The 19,912-nt window shown below is 47.4% G+C and overlaps 4 protein-coding genes across 5 annotated transcripts; 2 read left to right on the top strand and 2 right to left on the bottom strand.

Annotated features, from left to right (window-relative positions):
- Positions 1–243: 243 nt before the first annotated feature.
- Positions 244–2,664, bottom strand: LOC120659785 (polyadenylate-binding protein RBP45C-like). Of its 2 annotated transcripts, XM_039938020.1 has the most exons (6): positions 2,531–2,658; positions 1,678–1,733; positions 1,470–1,600; positions 1,065–1,161; positions 714–857; positions 244–592 (listed from the first exon to the last, which is right to left on the bottom strand). In XM_039938020.1, exons 1-6 carry the CDS (start codon positions 2,598–2,600, stop codon positions 590–592), a joined length of 501 nt encoding a protein of 166 aa, XP_039793954.1. In that variant the 5' UTR covers positions 2,601–2,658; the 3' UTR covers positions 244–589. The 2 variants fall into 2 exon arrangements, with proteins under 2 accessions (XP_039793954.1, XP_039793961.1); XM_039938027.1 differs by lacking the exon at positions 1,678–1,733 and having other exon boundaries at positions 2,531–2,664.
- A 1,685-nt stretch (positions 2,665–4,349) lies between these two features.
- On the top strand, positions 4,350–9,078 carry LOC120659776 (uncharacterized GPI-anchored protein At1g61900-like). The gene is made up of 8 exons (XM_039938011.1): positions 4,350–4,493; positions 4,763–4,996; positions 5,173–5,757; positions 6,689–6,934; positions 7,096–7,107; positions 7,792–7,935; positions 8,573–8,617; positions 8,739–9,078. Exons 1-8 carry the CDS (start codon positions 4,445–4,447, stop codon positions 8,816–8,818), a joined length of 1,395 nt encoding a protein of 464 aa, XP_039793945.1. The 5' UTR covers positions 4,350–4,444; the 3' UTR covers positions 8,819–9,078.
- Positions 9,079–10,565: 1,487 nt separating this feature from the next.
- LOC120659772 (uncharacterized protein DDB_G0284459-like) lies at positions 10,566–13,265 on the top strand. Its single transcript, XM_039938000.1, has 3 exons — positions 10,566–10,914; positions 11,569–11,730; positions 11,822–13,265. The coding sequence occupies exons 1-3, from the start codon at positions 10,753–10,755 to the stop codon at positions 13,118–13,120; spliced, it is 1,623 nt and encodes a 540-aa protein (XP_039793934.1). The 5' UTR covers positions 10,566–10,752; the 3' UTR covers positions 13,121–13,265.
- A 924-nt stretch (positions 13,266–14,189) lies between these two features.
- LOC120659763 (potassium transporter 22-like) lies at positions 14,190–19,196 on the bottom strand. Its single transcript, XM_039937990.1, has 3 exons — positions 18,643–19,196; positions 18,109–18,471; positions 14,190–16,310 (listed from the first exon to the last, which is right to left on the bottom strand). The coding sequence occupies exons 1-3, from the start codon at positions 19,070–19,072 to the stop codon at positions 14,488–14,490; spliced, it is 2,616 nt and encodes an 871-aa protein (XP_039793924.1). The 5' UTR covers positions 19,073–19,196; the 3' UTR covers positions 14,190–14,487.
- Positions 19,197–19,912: the final 716 nt, after the last annotated feature.

Raw genomic sequence — 19,912 nt, 5'->3', positions numbered from 1 at the left:
CGGCCAACCTGTGCCGTAACCTCGCCCGCATCATCCACTGCATCTACCAGGATGGGGACGGCATCACCTCGCCGACTCATCGCATCAAGGGCATGGTCAAGGACCTGCTCTTCAACCCTGTCCCTGTCTTATTCTAGTTCGCACATGTATTGGCATGCATGCTGATTCAGCTTCACATTGTGTCCACAATGCAAGTACTCCAGGCTAATCAACAATTTCTTACCGTCGGCGTCGAACCCTATGGCATCACAAGTGCACATCTGGCTGTAAAAGATAACCGCAATGTAAGCCTCAACTGACATGTTACTAACCCTAAACCTGAGTTATGCTAGCAATGCCCATGGCATAGCAAAATTCAGGCAACCCAAACTTCTTCTCATCAACAGGTTAAACGGGCTGCTAAATTCTCGACGTCTGTAACAAAACTGTACTCCCAGGCATCACGGGGGGCTTCCGTGGTGGGATACAGAGCTATTCGTCACGGAGCGCAACTGAAGGGTTAAGCTATTTCCAAAAAAGGAGTGCAACTTCTTCCGAGTTCAAATCTCTCTACATGCCGTTGCTTGTGATGTTCCTTCACATGGTGATCTCACTGCACCAAGATACAATGCATACTCTTTATAATCGGAACAAATTTCTGATGCAGATCCACAGGGAAACAAACGATATTATTAAAATGATGAATCTCTTATCCTCATGAGAGAAAAATTTACCTGTACTGTGGGAAGCTGCTGCTGGTAATATCCATATCCTGGATGGCCTGTCTGAGCATATGCGTACGGAACCTGAGGAGACCAACCGAAACCTGAAGGATCAAAGGATTTGGGGCGTCCATACCGGCCATCATTTTGTCCATCCTGCTCATATTTGTGCAGGAAGAGAGTAAGCATATCAACAAACAAAACTCATATGATTTCACCATGGAAATTAGCAACTACTTCCTCCATCCCAAATTATAGATCGTTTTGGCTATTTTAGGTACTTAGCTTCTGCACCTAGAAAAGCAAAGACGACCTATAATTTGGAATGGAGGGAGTAGCGAATAAACAAGCAACAGAAGCTACCTGCTTGTTAGTAGCACGGCGACCCCATGTAAGTCTCATGGCGTTACCTCCCAGCTGACTCCCATTTAGCATTCTCATGGCCTCCTCTGCCGATGCCCTACAAGACATACAACTCACAAGTCAGTCGCCCTGCAAAGAACATTTGAGGGGGCTATGCCAGGGCAACTAAAAACATGTATTATACACCTAAAGTTTACAACCTTGCAACCTTAAATCTACAGTTGCAATTTGTATACAAAACCACATTTGACAAAATTTTATGATATACTTAGTAGGTCCCTTCCAAGGCAGAACCTATACACAAGTTTAGTTCTCTCATAACTTGAAATCATGATGAGGAATTTGATCAGCTAGCTGGCAGGTCCAACATCTACAATATAAAATCACGAGGACAAAATTAATTACCGGTTTGAGTATGTGACAAAAGCGCAGCCCTTCCCCTGTAGTACTTTGACACTAACAAGCTCTCCGTATGGACTAAAGGCTCGCAGTACATCATCATCAGTGATGCTTTTATCAAGACACCCGACAAACAGCTGCAAGCAACAAATGCATCCTTAAGGTTAAATTTTCATACAAATCATTCGTTTGAAAAGTAAAAGCATGAACTCACTCTCGAATTGTTTGGATTGTGACAAGAATCAGTTCCTTGTGTGCTGTGGACACAATCTGAATATCAGAAAAAAAAATGTGACTCAATAGTGCTGCTATTGACGCTGTTACAAGAAATATCACAGGATAATATATAATAATTACTAGCTACTCTGAATATCTGACGCACGCGTATTTGAGACTAACCCACCACCGGGCAAGGGCACTTCAATGCATGTTCGGGAATTCTGATCCATCAATATTTCACTACTCGCGCACCACAAGCCAAAGTGGGCATGAACTAAAACAATGCAATGCAACAATACAAAAGTCTACCAAACAATACAATATTTCACTACGCGTATTTGACATCTGTATGTACTGTATATGCAACAAATGTATTGAGAAAGGCCAGCACACAAACACCTTCTGCAGGTAACAAAATCCCTGCAGGTGAAATATTGTACAAGTATAGCAGAAGCATATGATGCATCTTGAAATACATCAACGCGTGCATCACTGTGACAGTCCAGAACATATACATGAAGAACAAGAATATCAACTTGACAGGTCATGGAAAATAGCTTTCAACTAGTGCGGAGCTAAAAGAGACAGAAAAGACCTATTGGGATAGATAGCATGCCAGACTGCTCTTTGAATGAGCAAGCTCAGTAGAGTTAAGTAGCTCCATTTGCATCGTAAACAGCGATGATAATCCTGACTGCACCACTTACAAGGGCAAAAAGGGCCACAAACTAAAATATGACAGCAGGAAGGATTTATTCATGCCGGAGGGAAGAAACTGAGAGTAGAGAACAATGGCTTGAAGCACTGCAACTTGTCCAAAAATTAACCACGGAGGAACGTGTGCGTACCTTTGTTGTTGGGAGCAGGTCCAATACGCATAGGCCTGGTATAACAGTATGCTCCATTCATTTCTGTCATTGCTTGTGCATGCTCATAGACATCTCCAAAGCGAACAAAGCCATAACATTTTGAGCGGCCAGTACAAAACCATATAATACGATTTATCTATTCTGTTTCTCCATGCACAAGTTTGATTTTAGTTTCAAATTTTAGAGAGTAGTAGTTCACATCACAATTCATATTAGAAAAATGTTATTTTTCATATGATTTTGAAATCTAATGATTAATTTATTATTAATAATCCTAATATAGCACTATAATGATAAAAAGTTATGATTTATTTTTTCTAACATGTGTTATAATGTGTACTGTCACCTTGTACAATCTCAACTTAAAACTTCACCTATGCATTGAGAAATGAAAAAGACAAATTATATTAGTAGGTAATTTGAATCAAAAGACATAATTTGGAGGTAAAATAAACCAACCATAATTTAGAGGGTTATCTAAACTTTGTATATAGTTGGAGTGATTTAACTTTTTCCCTATTGAGCTAGTTTTGTCATGTCAAAGCTAGAAGTAGGCAGCCACCAGCCCACAAGTCACAAAGCTCATCGTTGACTTTGAGCATCATGACATTGACTGGCTGGTTTTGCTTTCACACGGCACGTATTCCCCACCCACGCCTCGAGAGAAGGGGCCCAATGGCCGGTCCCACCGGTCAGTGAAACGAGCGTGGGGTCGGCCAGGGCAGTTACTACTTGGCCGCGTATTTAATATTTACTGACGATCGGTCCCACCTGGCAGCGAGGCTTGTCCTGTACAGGGTGGTGAGGGGCGTGGCTTGAATGAAGGGCGTTAATGTGCCTATTAAATGGGGTGGGCGTCATCAATTCTCAGCACTCCCCATCCGTCCCCTCGCTACGCCCACCTGCAAACGTGTACCCAAAAATGATCTTTTACCTAGCGCACCCAAGATACGCTTTCTTCTTTCTTCCACGGGTTTTTTATTAGTATCAAAATTTTAATAATCCCTATGAGAAAACGAAAATTTCAGGTCCGCCTGTATCCAACAACGGGATGTGCAATTTAAATCCTTCTAGATAACGGGATTAGCAGAGCAGATCCAAATAAATTATAGTAAGTAGCAACACATAGCTAGTTTTCAAAGTGCTATTCGGGCAACTAAACAGACAGCTTTGAAGTTCAAACTAAACACATAGCTAGCAAGCAGCCAGTTTCCACATTTCAAACTGAACCCTGAATGAAAAATAATTTTGATATTCAACCGATTTACGTAATTAGATGTTCACCTTATCCCTAACATGCTTTGAATTTTTTAAATAAAGCTATAAACTTGAGTTAGAATTACTGCATGTTTTTTATATTTAAAGAAAGAGACCAAGGCCCTGTTTGGATGGAAAAGGGGTAAAAGAGGTAAAAGTATCTATTTTTTACCTCAAACATCCAAACATGAGATAAAACTTGTTGAGGTAAATGTTTTACCCCTCCTTTTTTCTTTACCCCTCTTTAGGTGTCAAATGGGGGTAAAATGACCAATTAAATGCTATTCTCCAACCATATTTTCCCATAATCCAAACATCTTTATGGGGTAAAATTGTTGGGGGAAAATGGTTGGAATAAAATATTTGCCTTGGGGCAAATTTACCCCTCCACATCCAAACACGGCCCAAACAAAGGAAGGAATGGGATGTGCTAGGAGGATCTCTTGTCGGCCTGGGTGTACCTGATGTTTCGTCAAGCTCTTCCCTTTCAAAGCGAGCGAGCTGCCTACTTTCTTCTCCACTTCCACCCCCCCCCCCCCCCCCCTCCCTACCCCGCGAGCTCGCGCAGACAGCGGCGCCGCCCCCCTCCTCTCCTCTCCGTCCGTTCGCCGCCGCCCGCTGCTGCCGCGGCACCCTATGGCCCTGACTGGGCGGCTCCTCGCGGTAGCCGCCCTCTCCATCCTCTGTGAGTAGCCATCTGCCTCGGCTTCTGATTCCTCCCCTCCTCGCTCCTATTATTTCTTCCCCAATATTTGAGTCCCTGTACGGGGGCCATAGATTCTGGCTTCCTTCCCGTTCCCGGGTGCTCCTCCATTCCCTGTGCTGCCTCGCTGATTTTTGATCCACCACCAGCAGCAGGGAGGCTGCCACTGCCTGGGACTGGGAGAATCCAACCAGTTCTCCATGCCAGGAACAGAGGCCACTGATCTGTGCTCTCCCCTTGATAATGTGCAGGTTTGCTGGGGCTGGTGCGCGATTCAGAGGCTGCATTTGCTCAGACCCACTTGCCGCCTCACCGGATCGTTCACGCAGGGGAAAATGACGGCGGCCTCATGCCGGAACTCCCGCCCGGCGGCCTCATGCCCATGCCGGAGCTCTCCCCCAGCGGTTCCCCGAAGCCATTTGTTCCCTTCCTGGCGCCTGCTCCGCTCGCGCCCTTCTTTAACAACAGCACGCCAAAGCTCTCAGGTTTAATTTCTGCACTCTCTGCCCCTAGCCTACTTTTCCTTCCTTTTGAAGCTTGCATTGGTTGGGGACTTGGGGGACCTCTAAAAAAGTTTTGACAACTGAACAAGTTGCAACTGTAGTTTGCCTTTGCCAAATGCCAATGCCAACTCAAGCTGCCTGGTAATTCCTTAATGCAGGGAAATGCACATTGAACTTCACCGCTGTCGATAAACTGATGACCACCACAGCTGTCGACTGCTTCACCTCGTTTGCACCTTTCTTGGCCAATGTTATTTGCTGCCCCCAGCTTCAGGCAACACTGACCATCCTCATAGGGCAGTCTAGCAAGCAGACAGGGTCTCTTGCGTTGGATCCCACCGTTGCCAACTATTGCCTGTCGGATGTCCAGGAGCTGCTGTTGAGCCAGGGCGCCAGCGATAATCTCCACAGCCTTTGCTCGGTCCACCTCTCGAATGTCACCGAGGGATCATGCCCTGTCAGCACTATGGATTCGTTTGAGAGTGTCGTTGACTCGTCCAAGCTCCTTGAGGCCTGTCGGAAGATCGACCCTGTTAACGAATGCTGCAGCCAGACATGTCAGAATGCTATAAACGAGGCTGCCCAGAAAATCTCATCCAAGGATGGAGGCTTGACGAGCTACTCTGTGAGCCCCAAAATTGATAGTTGCAGGAACGTTGTTCTCAGATGGTTGTCAAGCAGGCTTGATCCACCGTCTGCAAAGCAAATGCTGAGGCAGATATCTAACTGCAATGTCAATGGAGGTACTTCCAAACTGAGAACTAATGCAAATTTGCTTTCCAAACTGAAAACTAATGCAAATGTGCTTTTCATTTCTTCAGTTGTTACCTTCTGATGATATTCCCTGCATCTCTTATAGTTTGCTTACAAAATTAAACATCTTGTAGCGTAGTTATTGGCTATACTGTAATAGGTAAAATGGACCACACCTTCTAAGACATAGGTGTTGAAAACCATGTTCATGCATCATTTTATTTACTCATCATGTGATTGGCCTCTTTACCAAGCAGATCGATCTGCTTGAATTTCTGAAGTTGAAAAAAGTGCCTACATCCAAATATAGAATTCATAAAGGGGCACATCACAGAATTAATTAAAGCCGGTGCACACTTCAATAATGGACTAGATTGTAAGAGTTCAAGCTTTTCAGGAACTTCAGCAGGATAGTTTAACTTTAAGGACCTTTTTTTTTCTTTTTGGGCAAAGAGGACCATGCTTTAAAGCGAGAGACTAAATAGTCCATGTAGGGTGTCTGAATTTTCCTTTTGCTCTGTGGATTCTTTGGAGCTCTCTCATAGTACTATTTGAAATTGATAGCATGGAACTCAATAGGAACCCAATGCAAGGTTCTCACTCCAAATTTGGGTCAGCAATATGCCACTAAGGCATTAGGTGTCATGGTGCTGAAATATGTATGATTTGGATTAAGAGAACAACAGCTTTGGCACATTTTTTTGAGGCAAAAAAAGAGTTGAAAGATTTGAATAGCCATAACTGCGCTTGTATTAAGTTTCAAAATTTTATTGGACTAAGGTTTTATTGGACCTGATGGATATACATTCTTGATTCTTTAATAGCAATTTATATTATGTTTCTACATTTTGAGTATTATCACCATTGTTCACTGTTAAAAGTTTTTGTACTGAGGGGCCTATTCTTGATCTATCCCTCCAGTTTGCCCGCTAAGCTTTCCTGACACAAGTAAGGTGGCAAAAGAGTGTGGTGGAACAATCAAGAACAGCACTACATGTTGCAAGGCTATGTTAAGTTATGTAGCCCATTTGCAAAAGCAAAGCTTCATAACAAACTTGCAAGCTTTAAATTGTGCTTCGTTTCTTGGTGCAAAGTTGCAAAAGATGAACGTCAGCACGAATGTCTATAGCTCTTGTCAAATAACACTAAAGGATTTTTCACTTCAAGGTAAGTAAGTTATTCAAGAACTATCAACTGATTATGCATAAGGACCATATTTATCTTCTGGCTCTGCATTGCTTCACATCGGCAACTGAACTGATGAAATATCTATCTATCTTCTCAACAATTGTGTTTGCATGCCTGCCCCCTACTGGATTCACAAACAGTTGGATCTCAAGGTAAATTAATATTTTCAAGTTTTTTTATTACTTTGTTCTAATGCGCCCATTTTCTTTTCATGGCATGCTATGCTCTGACCGAGTTGAGGCTGAATTCCATGTTTCCTTGCAACATTCAATTAATTTTACATGCCTTACCACATTAATCTGCTTGTTTAGTTTTTAAGCTCTTCTATTTAGTTTTTGCAAGGGATTAAATTATGGTATGCTCTCTTAGAAGTAGAATTAAGAGCAGGAACTATTGTTTGGAATTGGAAATGATGACTAGGATTCACCTGGAACTTATATCAAATTTGAACATCCTAAATTTCCCTGGAGCAATCCTGCTCTGGCACAAATTAATTATTGGAGTTATGTATAATGGAACTGCATGACAGTTTTAAAAGAAATGGAACTGCGTGACAGTTTAAAAAAAATGGAACTGCATGTAGAAGCCGAATTTCTAAGCACATCTATTATGGCTACTTTGTTTTCATTGAGAGATTGCTTCTGTAATCAGGATTTGTAGATTTATATTTTGCCTACCTACCTGACAGATTTATTCTGCAATACTTCCCAGCTGTTAGTAAACATTTTTATGCTCAAACGTACTACATTAGATTTCACATCATCCAATGTGTAGAGCTGTACTCAAAAGAAATCGATATATTCCTTGGTAGTGATTGGTCTCGTGGTTTTACACAGAATCTGGATGCCTCCTTCCAAGTATGCCTTCGGATGCATCCTTTGACCACATTTCTGGGATTAGTTTCACATGTGATCTGAATGATAACATCGCGGCCCCATGGCCATCGTCCACGCAAGCACCATCCTCATCATGCAATAAATGTATGCTATCTACCTGCTGTGCTGAACATACTTTGCACCTTAATTGTTTTATTTATTATTTACATGTTTACACACATGAGCTTCTTCTGTTTTTCTCTTATTAAATCCTATTAGGTAAAGCACTTGTACACTTGAAAAATATGAAATTAAATACTGAAGCCTGCTATTGTATTCCACTAGTTTGTTTCACCCCCTTTCTTCTGAATCAGTGTGCTATGAAGTCTAAATATGTGGTTTTGTTTGTGGAAGCAAGTTCAGTGATTCAGTATCACCTCGCTTACTGCTTGTGGGACTATATAGTCATTTCTATCTTCTTAATTTGTTGCCGTATTTTATCCTCCTCGTATCTGTAAGGACAATTTCTAATATATCTCGATTCAGAGATTAGTCATTTTATTTGTTTTAACAATATAAGCCTTATGAGATAGTAAAAATTGCATTTACCCTCTAAATCTTCCATCTTGGATCTGGACTTCTGTTTACCTAGCTGTGCTGGATGGCATAGGAATGCTTAAATATACGACTTTATAGTTATATTGTGTCATGGGTTTCCTACGGTGCTTGACTGTGTCTTTGTGGCGCTTTGCCTTTGTCCTTGTTATGCTGTTGCAGTAATTTTTGGTACTTGTGTATACAGCTGTCAATATCCCAGAGCGACCTGCCGCAACATCGGCACAGAATGGTGAGGAAACTAGATTTTGTGCTTTGATCTCTGGTGTTTATGTGTAGGGCTGAAAGGATACTTTCCTTTTGGGGGCATATGCATATACAAGAAGATGTGTCAGTTCCTTTCCTTTTTACAGGTGGGAACCACAAGAATCTGAGGCTAAGGCTGCTGGTTTCTTTGGCCTCCCTTGTTCTGGTGCTCTTGATACAAGCTTAGCGTGGTCCAGTTTGGCAGATGGCAATTATTGATATTCATTCAGGAGAGCTAACTGGAGGTGGCAGTGAAGTTTTTGCTCCTAGGTTCACATGTGTTTTTGTTATCTCCTGGTAGCTATATATTAGTGCACGTAATTTGTTGTAAGGCATATATAATATAATGATAGCAATAATTTATATTGGTTTTGTATAGCGAGAAAGTGGGGTGGTGAGATGCTAAATGCGCATGCATATTGTTCAATTCATATTATTGGTGCCTCAGGAAGTCTGATACTGATAGATGGATCATGTGATGGTGGCGTTCTTGTTAAGTATTTATTTGTCCACTGGTACGGTATGGTATCTCTTATTATTATAGCTTTGCATTGGTGTGTGCTGCTCTCGGTACAAGTGGCTAATGACGTGCGTGTTTCCTGGAAGGGCCTGGGGGCCTGGGCTTGGTATTTGCGTCGGCGGCGCCAGTTAAGCAATGGTGCTGTTGTGCTCTGAATCATGGTTGGTTGTCATTCAGGTTGGTCTATTTGAACTGAATCAGTTGGTCTAGTACCGTACTGCTCGTGCCATTGCTGCGCACTCCTAGAATAGAAGCAGGAAACACAAGAAGCAATAACGGGATCATCCTCTCGTCCAGAAGCAAAAAGGACCCGTCAGGAGTCATGACTACCAATCAACATAAATATTGTGGCTTCTTTAGAACAACCTTCTGGCTGGCTGCCCAACAAGTAAATAAATACTCTATTTATAAGTTTTTTGATACAAAGATATATAGATAGATATAACCATGGGAAAGTTTTTTTTTCTCATGTCTCAAACGAAACAAGAAGGGAAAACAATCATGAAAGATGTTCCTGGTTTAGTTGTTCAAAAAAAAAAAGATGTTCCTGGACTAGATGGCGGACAAGACTCGAAGATAGTACAGTGGCATGAGCAGCATTGAGCCAAGGACCCAAATATTCGGTGCCTGCTTGCTTGTATTGTGGGGGTCCAGTCCAAGACGGATGAATCCATCCAATCCAACTTTGCTTTGCTCTGCTTTGCTTTGGTACACGTACGTTTCCATCCAAGCTCAGCATCTATCTGTCGGTCCATCATCCACAGGTTGCAGCACAGACACAGTGTTGTGTTTTGTTGCCTAGCCCCTAGCAGCTACTAGCATACGTACTACTAGGGGAGAAGAAGAAGAACGAATTTACTAGAGCAAGGCCAATGATCTTCTCCGCTCATCTCTTAGTTTAGAGAAAAGAGAATCTTGGGCCGTGTTTGGTTAATTTTGCGCACGTTTTTCGAGAAGAGAATCTCGTATGCATGGAGTACTAAATAAAATCTATTTGCAAAATCTTTTCAGGGACGGGTGTAACTTTTTACGATGAATCTAATGGCGGTAATTAATTGATGATTTGCTACAGTAATACTACAGTAATCATCCTCTAATCACGCGGTCAAAGGCCTCATTAGATTCGTCTCGCGATTTACAGGGGGTTGTGGAGGTGATTTTGTAATTAAACTTTATTTAATACTCGTAATCAATGGTCAAAAGTAGGGTGAAAATTTTTTCACCCTACAACCAAACACGGCCTTGAGAAAGGAAAGAATAGCAAAGCCAGCGCGGAGGAGAAACTGCAGTCACTCGTCGTATCCTATCACGCCTGAAATAGAAAGCCGCTGTTGGGTGTTCCCCCATGGCGATGGCGATGGCGATGGCGAATTGGCGCTGGGCTCCTCGTGATGCGGCGCTTGGTCACTCCACCCATGACATGTCACATGCGCAGGCAGAAATGCAAACCAACAACCACATCGGATCCATTATATTTCATCATTCATTAACAAAGCAAGCAAGCAAAGCTAGGAATAAATGAATGAATAATATTGACTCGATCCGTCCGGCCCGGCCGCCATCGTCCTCCTCCTCGGCTCCTCCCTCCCAATGATCTTCCCATGACCCCCTCCTCCTCCGCCACCCCTCGCCGGAGGAGGCGCAATGCCTCTGTCCCTGTCCCTGTCTCTGCCAGGGCCTTAGCCGCCGGGCTCTGGAGGCTGCGCCACGCACAGAGGATGAAGGCGGCCGGGGGTGCCCAGAACCAGAACCAGAACCAAGCGGTATGTTAATTATTATATATGTTGATGGATGGATGATCCATTCCGATTCCATTTCCATTTCCATTTCATCATCATGCCGCCCGGCTGTCTTTGATTTGTCTTGTGTTGTTGGGGGGGGGGGGGGGGGGGGGGGGGGGGGATGAGGATTGCTCTTCATCTCATCAGACTTAGCAATTACTAACAAAGATGCCCTGTCTTTTTGACTGATGATGATCCCCAAAAATGCCTCCTTTTTTGGTTTCTTCTTCTTCTTATCTTAATGATGAAAAGAAGAATGAATGTTCTACTCTGCATTCGATTGATTATTTAGGCAGTTTGATAGATCTGCCTGCACTCGTGGGATTTCTTATGCTTTGGACTGCTGCCTTCCTTCAGTTTGATTGGATGCCTCCTGGGTCAACTTTGATTGAGATCAGGATCGTCGCTCTCTTCTCCTCTGAATGATGCACCTTCTTTCCTGTTTCCTCCTCCTTCTCCCCTGTTCAATGTGATCGCGTTGCCCAAGAAAAAAAAAAGAAGAAACTGGAGGCGTACCGGATTAGCATTAGTTGTTTGTTGTATACAGATGTAAAATAAAAAAGATGCGATGCGATGCTCAGTACGTCCTGACATGTTGATACTAGTTCCTAAAGAAATGTTCTTCTCTGTTGTCAGAGAATTAGCAAATTTGGTGAAGGAAGGAGGTGCCCTGCCCCTGCCAACAAACGGCAGCACTTGGCAGCTGGAATTGGAACGGGAAGCCATTGCTGCTGCCAATGTTGCTCTGCTAGGAAGAGGAACCACCACCACCACCACCATGGCGGCATCTTAGACAAGGTGATCCATTTCCTTCGAGTCTGGCCATCTGCAACTTCAATTCTGACCGCATGCACTGCCAACTCCATCATCATCATTACTACTATATCAGATGGAGAAGGCCACAAAATGGGCGTGGGCCTCGCGATCATCGCCGTCTCCTCTGATGCTCCTCATGGAGGCCGAGCTGGAGAAGGCGCGAGACCACATCAGCGAGCTCGAGGAGGAGCGGCGCGCCATGACCAGGAGGCTGGAGCGCTTCCTGCGGGATCTGGCCGAGGAGAAGGCGTCCTGGAAGGCCCGGGTGCGGGACAAGGCCCGCCGCGCCGTCGCCGCCCTCAAGGAGGAGCGGGCTCACCGGCGGCAGCTGGAGCAGGCCAACGCCAGGCTGGTGCGCGAGCTGGCGGAGGTGAGGTCGTCGGCCAAGCAGCAGGCGCAGAGCTACGACACGGAGCGCAAGGCCCGCGAGCTCATGGAGGAGGCCTGCTCGGAGCTCACGCGGGAGGTGGAGGAGGACCAGGCGGAGGTGGAGCTGCTGCGCCGGGAGTGCCTGCGCATGCGGGAGGAGATGGAGGAGGAGCGCCGGATGCTGCAGATGGCGGAGGTCTGGCGCGAGGAGCGCGTGCAGATGAAGCTCGCCGACGCCAAGCTCGCGCTCGAGGCCAAGTACGCGCAGCTCGCCCACCTGCAGGCGGAGATGGAGGCGTTCCTCCTCAGGACGAGGACGAGGACTTGCTCGTGCCACTCGTCCACGCCCATGCGGGAGGCACGCTTCATCATCAGCGATGCCGCGGCGGCGGCGAGCGCCGAGCTCAGGCCTCGCGGGGGCGGCGGCGGCGGCCGCGCCAGCAGCCAGCACGACGACGACGAGGAGGAGGATGAGGTGGATGCGGATTCGGTGTTCGAGCACTTCCGCCGCAAGGAGGAGACCAGCAGCCCCGCGCCGTCCAACGCCAGCGCGATGATGCAGTCGCCGGTGAGCCCGGCGACGGACCTCTTCCTGGCAAAGGTCGACAATGGGGGCAGCTCCTCCGCCGACATGGACATGGACTACGACGGAGGCAGGGACTCGTGCAGCTGGTTGGGGACCAGCGATCGCTCGGCTTCGGTGGCCAACGGGAACAGCGGCATGGCGTCAGGCGCGAGCCGGCGGTCGTCCGTGGGGAAGAACACGGCGCTGATACGCAGGCTCTGGAGGTCGGCCATCGCCGAGAGCAGGAGGAAGACTGGTGGCGGCTGGTCGCCGTCTTCGGACCGCGTGACCCCGGGGGCGCCTCCGCCTCCACCTCCACCAATGGCAGGGGCACCGCCGCCGCAGCAGAGCAAGAGCAAGAGCAAGCAGAGCCTGAGGGAGAAGCTCATTGAGGCCAGGATGGACGATCACAAGCCTGTCCACGCAGCCAATCTCTAGCTATAGTAAATGTAAATGCAAGGGAAGCTGCTGATGGAATTAATGTATTTGTATTTCCCATGGGAATACTACACACCAAAAACCCACTCCTGTATTACTACATACATACAGTATGCTAGTCTTGTCCAGTGTAAATTGTTCTTGACATGGTGCGTGTATACAGACAGGCCGATATATATATATATATATATATATATATATATATATATATATATATATATATATATATATATATATATATATATATATATATATATATATATATATATATATATATATATATATATATATATGCTAACAGAGGGAGGCCTCAAGTGAAGTGCACAGCATTTGTTTCTTCAGTCAGGCTTGGGGGCTCTCTCGATCATGGGCTGTGATGTCGATCCAGTCTGAAAACTCTCTGAAATAATAAGTCACTACAAGTTCACGCCATGATTCAATACTGGCTGGCATTCCATCTAGCTGTGTTTTGTGGCCGTTTTCATGCATCCGAGGAACGTGTTCATGCAATATGTTTTCTCTCAATTGAACATTATTCTATATATGTAGCTAGGTGAGGTTTAGAGCCATTTTCATATCGGTCCATTTTTAGCCTCTCGTAAGCTAGCTTTAGTACATGTTTCTCGTCGTTTTCGCAGGCGCGGGCCATTTCGAACCTGTTCATGACCTATTTCCAACAGTTTCAACATGATTTCATATGTGGGTGATCGATGTTTATAGCCATTTAAAAGAACTTGGCTGTTTTGATGACGGGCATATGTTTGGTGTGTTTAGTTGGTGGAAAAGTTTGTGTTTTGGTACTGTAGCATATTTTGTTGTTACTTGACAAACAATGTCCAATCATAGGCTAATTAGGCTTAAAAGATTCATCTCGTGGTAATCAGCTAGACTGTATAATTAGTTATTTATTTCAACTGCATTTAATGCTCTACGCATGCGTCGAGAGATTCGATGTGACGGATATTGTAGGAAATTTTTTGGAAACTAAACAGGGCTAGTTGTTTTTGTCTAGGATCGTTTTCACCAATTAATGAGTCGTTTCCTCCCGTTCAAAACATGCATGATCTCGTTCAAGGAATATAATAATGATAATATATAATTGAACCAACAATGAAGCCAATATAATACAGGAGGTTCATCAATATATACAATTCAGTTGAGATAGCTAGAGCAAGCAGTCAGATGATGTCATGCGCTGATGCAGCATCTGCTAGCTAGAGACATGCAAGATGCAGCATAGCAATTCATTCAGTCGAGCGAGGCACCACCTAACTACTGACTGTAACTGTAACTGTAACTGTAGTGCTACTACTTCATACTAGCTATATGTGTAGTAACTGTAACCGATGGATGGATGGATGGAGCATTCAGATCTCGTATGTGATTCCGACCTTGAGCAGCTGCGACTTTGGGATGGCGAGCATCTTCTCCCCCTGGCGGCAGTTGTTGCGGAGGAAGGCGTAGGCGTAGTTGACCATGAGCTTGTTGAGCAGCGACGAGTGCGGCCGCGCCACCACCTCGGCCTCCCCGAGGATGTACACCACCCCCTTGTCCATCTCCCGCTGGATGAAGCGCTGCTCCTCCTCGATCCGAGCAATCTCCTCCAGGCTCACCTGCTGGATCTTGGCCGCCTGCGCCTGGGCCACGCTCCCCATCCGCGACAGCTCCGAGAAGGACTCCGCCGGCGTCAGCATCTCCTCAGCGAACACGCCTGGCCTGCTGCAGGCGCGCTGCAGCGCCGGATGCTCCGTGCACGACGCCGACGGACGCATCATCATGTTCATGTTGCTGCCGATGCCGACGGACCTCTGCCGCCGCATGCTGTCGCAGCGCGAGCTCGGGTAGCTCACCCCAAGGATGCAGGCGCCCGCCTCGCCGTACAGGTTCACGTCCCGCACGTAATACTGGAGCCGCTCCACCAGGCTGCCCGCGAAGTCCCTCGCCTCCTCCAGCGGGTCCCGGTACCCGTACCGCGCCACGCACCGGAACACCCGGCGGTCGTCGTCGTCGGACATAGCCACCACCTGCCGGAACAGGAACCGCTCCGCCGCGTCCACGTGCGGCACGGGCAGGTGCTTCACCGACACGAAGAGCAGCACAGCGTGGACGGAGGGGATCTTGTCCACCAGGTGCGGGAACACCGGCGGGATGCCCTGCACCAGCTCCGTGTAGAAGAGCCCCACGCCTGGCGCGCGCGCCACGTCGCGCCGCGCCAGCAGCTCCCGCACGCTCTCGTGCGACACCGTGCGCCCCAGCTCGTGCTCGTACCGCCGCACGTGCACGTAGTGCCACAGCACCATGACGCCCATGAGCGCCGCCGACATGGCCACGGGGATGTACCCGCCGTGCGCCAGGCGGTAGAGCACGGAGGACAGGTAGGCCGACTCGGCGGCGGCGAAGACGACGAAGAAGAGCGCGACGCAGGCGGCGTTCACCCGCCACACGAGAAGCATCACCAGGGTGAGCAGCAGCGTGGTGACGAGCATGACGAGCACCACGCAGATGCCGTGCGCCTCGGCGATGACGGCCGTGGTCCTGGCGGCGAGCGTGACGACGCAGGCGGCGACGGCCAGGAGGAGGTTCACCTCGGGGATGTAGAGCTGGCCCTGGTACTGGCGCGAGGTGTGGAGCACCTTGACCCGCGGGAAGCAGCCCAGCGCCTGCGAGTGGGAGATGGTGGCGAAGGCGCACGAGATCATGGCCTGGCTGCCCACCACGGAGGCGCCCAGGGCGAGCACGAGGGTGGGCCAGAAGAGGGCCTCCGGCGTGGAGCGGTAGAAGGCGCTGGCCACCTGGTCCGGGTGGCGGCGGAGGAAGGCGGCCTGGCCGATGTAGGCGAGGAGGACGGCGGGGACGAGGCCGAAGGCGAAGCTGAGCTGGATGGAGCGGACGCTGAAGTAGCCGAGGTCCGCGAAGAGGGCCTCGGTGCCGGTGAAGCAGAGGAGCACGCCGCCGAGGGAGACCCAGCCGTTGCGGCCGTTGCGGCGGAAGTAGTCGAGGATGTACTTGGGGTTGAAGGCGCGGAGGACGCCGACGTCGTGGCGGAGGAGGTTGTAGACGCCGACGCCGCCGATGAGGAGGAGCCACAGGAGGACGACGGGGGCGAACAGGTAGCCCACCTTGTGGGTGCCGAACCGCTGCACGCCGAAGAGCAGCACCAGGATGCCCACAGTCATCCACACGATCTGGTCTGCATGCATACATATATTTTTATTTATATTTATTTTGTGCAGATAGAAGAATTAATTAATTGTTTTATTATACATACTAGTAGATCACGTGCAACAGTAGTGCATTTTTTGCGTTTAAAGTTAAAGCACACGGACGGGGTTGCCTGCGTACGTGTTTCAGAGGGTTCATTTCATTCACACACTGGCCGGCCGGCCGGCCGGTCTTGAGTACTGTTCTGTTCATTCACACATAGCTGCTACTGCTAGCTCACTGTTGCCTTTAGCTGCCGCTTTTGCTTGAGGTTGAGAGGGCACTCATTCAGACAAAAAAAATGTACTGTGGTGCGTGGTACCATTTTTCAAATACCCAAACTTAACAGTTAATAACACACACACACACACACACACTACATAAAAAGACACTACGCCTTGAGACTATATATACTAGTACATCACTAGCTACTTAATAATTATCCCATTGCTGTCGTTCTAATGAAAAAAAAGAATGATTAATTATATGTATACACTAGTTACCCCTTGAATAATTTCTTACATTGGAGTATTGGACCCACTAGCTAATACGAGTAATTAATATATATAATCAATCAACACGCAATTTGATCGGAGGTGTGTACGCAACGCAACAGGCAATTTATCACAAGGACGCAGACTGCTTAACCAATTGTTATTGGAGGATCCATCATCATCATCCATGTCAAGTTACAGGCCCATCCTAATAATACTGCCATTGAAATTAAGAGCGTGTTGCCCATCGATAGCTCTAGCTCTGATCAAAACCACCATACATCTATGTAACAAATCTAAAACCACCATAATAATTCACAAACGACCTTTAATATCTACCATCCTAATTCATAATTGGCCTGACAATGCAACTTGACCATCAATCAATATGTAAAAAGATAATACATAGATTAATTTTTTTTTATGGGAACATAGATTAATTATTGGCAACGAAATATTGGTGTTTCTAATAGGTTTGCCCATCATATATAAATCATTGTACCGGCCACGTCATTGTCTGCACAACTTTATTAGAAAATATCAGTGTTCTATGTCCAACTGAATTGAATGCGTTCACATTTTAAACATGTTGGCATGCATCAGCTATATACAGTATCTGGAAGAGGCAGGTGACAGGTATGTTTTTTTTTGAAGCATGCATGGGACCAACATCACTATTCTTATATATAGACAATTAATATTTTTGTCTGACATATTATTTAATAATTCCACGTGTCAACTAGCTAGTCACCAGGTCTGTGTCTGCACTCGATCGGGATATATATAACGCACACGTGCTGCAGTGGTTTGCTTGTTTATATACTCCTAGCTAGCTAGTTTCATATGCATGATTAATGGCAGTGGGAAAATTTGCATGGATAGATGGCTGACCTGCTCTTATCACAACGTCTATGCATCTACATACTATATGTATCATCAAAGGCACTCACTCTGTTCTGCTAGCTGTGGCTCGTGGCTGATGCTAATTTGCTGGGAGAGAAAAGTACTGCTGATTGGCTGGTGTTGATTTGTGTGAGAGAAAAATACTGTTGCTGGTTGCAGCAGAATGGAGTGAGTTAGTAGCCGGACTGTCTCCATCACTATCATTAATTCTTTGTAGTTAATGAGTTCATACATGCATGTGGACCTAAATCTACAATAATCTATCACATCGACCTTCTTCGTGATCTCTGAAAAGTAGCTAGGTAGCTGGATCATGTCTATCTAAATTAAATGCATGATCGAGGTATGCAAATACATGTACGGATCGGAGGAAACAACGTAGGTACGGACCTGTTGTGAGGTTTGGCGCTTTCTCTTTGAGCCCCCCGACGGCGGAGAGCACGGAGATGGCCGGCGTGAGGCAGGCGTCGCTGATGACCATGGCCGTGGCGAGGACGGTGAGCAGGAAGAGCGAGATGCGCACGGGCTTGCTCGTCTCCAGCAGCTGCTTCACCCACTGCGCCCGCTGCTCCCTCGGCGACGCCAGCTGCACCGTCCGCCGCCGCACGCTGCCGCGGAGCGACGGCTTGGCCGCCAGCACGGCCTCGTCGCCGCCGCCGTCGATGTGCATCAGCTCGTCCTCGGCCTGGTGGTTGGGCACAAGGCTCACCTTGGCGTGACGGGAGATGAGCGAGTAGAGCGCGAACGTACCGCCTGATCAAATGATGATGATGATGCTGATGGTGGTTAGCTAGCTAGCTAGACGTACTGTATGTATGTATGTTGCTAGCTGCTAGAAAAAAAAAGAAGCTGCTGCAGGTTGTGTGATTTCGTTGGTTAATTAATCATTTATCTATTAATAATACAAGATACATGCACACATACCGTCCCCGTCGTCGTTTGCCCTGAGCGCGATGTAGACGTACTTGATGATGGTGAAGAGGAGGAAGCTGTAGATGATGAGCGAGAGCACGCCCAGGAGGTCGTCGGTGTGGTGGATGCCGCCGGTGAAGGTGCTCGAGTACACGTACAGCGGCGACGTCCCGATGTCGCCGTAGAGCACGCCCACGCACTGGAAGGCCAGCCGCAGAGTCCGCGCCCACCCGTCCTGCTGCCCGTCGTGCAGGTTCCCGCCGCCGCCGCCCGCCCTCGTCGCGTCCCTGTACAGAGAGTCCTGACGCGGCACCGTGGTCGGCTCCAGCGCGAGCTCCAGGTCCGCCATGTCCTCGGAGCAGCAGCTGCTGGCCTGCGGCTTCTTCATCATCATCTCCAAGGTGCTGCTGGGCTGCACCTGGACTGCTGCCTGCTGGGCCATCGATCGATCTCGACCTGCTGCTGCTGCTACCCTCTAGCTACCTGGCTGTCCATGGATCGGATCGGATGAGCAAGAGGCGCGGCTCCCTGCGGCCCTTTATATAACAAGCTAAGCAAGCTAGCTAATTGCATCGATATGTCGCCAGCCGGCCGATCAGACGTCTCTAGCTATGCCTATCCATCCATCACTGTCGACGACTGTGTGCGCCCGCGCGTCACTACCTACGGGAGGCGCCTCATTTGCCGTGTGCCATAGGCACACGGCCACTACGAGAGCTCCACGACCTAATTAATTAACTAGCTGGTATTAGTGCTGATGCTGGGCCAGGCTCGTGTCCATTCTCGTCCATACTATTAGCTCCATATCCATCACACACACAGTAGTATTAGTGTCCGTGCGTTGCAATGGGACGAAAAAGTTAGACCCCCTATCCCACTAAATATGGACTAAATTGTGACTCTTAAACCGAAATAAAATCATTACGAGTTTTACCTCAAAAGTCTATTTTTTTTACATTGGGTCGGCAGGCTCCGATTTTTATGGACCCTGATCTGATTTGAGGCTGACTCATGTGGCCGATTTTTATACACACCTCGTCCATACTATTAGCCTTGCTCTCATGGTTGGGCCAACTTTCAAATTGATCGATCCTGTCCGCTCCCATCTTGAGTCCAGATAAAAAAATTCCTATTCTCCACCATTCCCCTTCATCCCACCATATGCCCCCTTGAATTGAAGTGTCCATCCCCTTTCTTCGCTCCTCTCGACCCCATCCCCGCGACCCCGTCCCCGTAGCCAACCCGGTACCTTCTCAACCCGGTTGTAGAGGCCTCATCAAGA

Source organism: Panicum virgatum, chromosome 2K (genome assembly GCF_016808335.1).
Source record: "Panicum virgatum strain AP13 chromosome 2K, P.virgatum_v5, whole genome shotgun sequence".
NCBI lineage: Eukaryota > Viridiplantae > Streptophyta > Magnoliopsida > Poales > Poaceae > Panicum > Panicum virgatum.
Note: the sequence above shows the minus strand (reverse complement) of the source record. Positions and strands in the feature narration are given on the sequence as shown.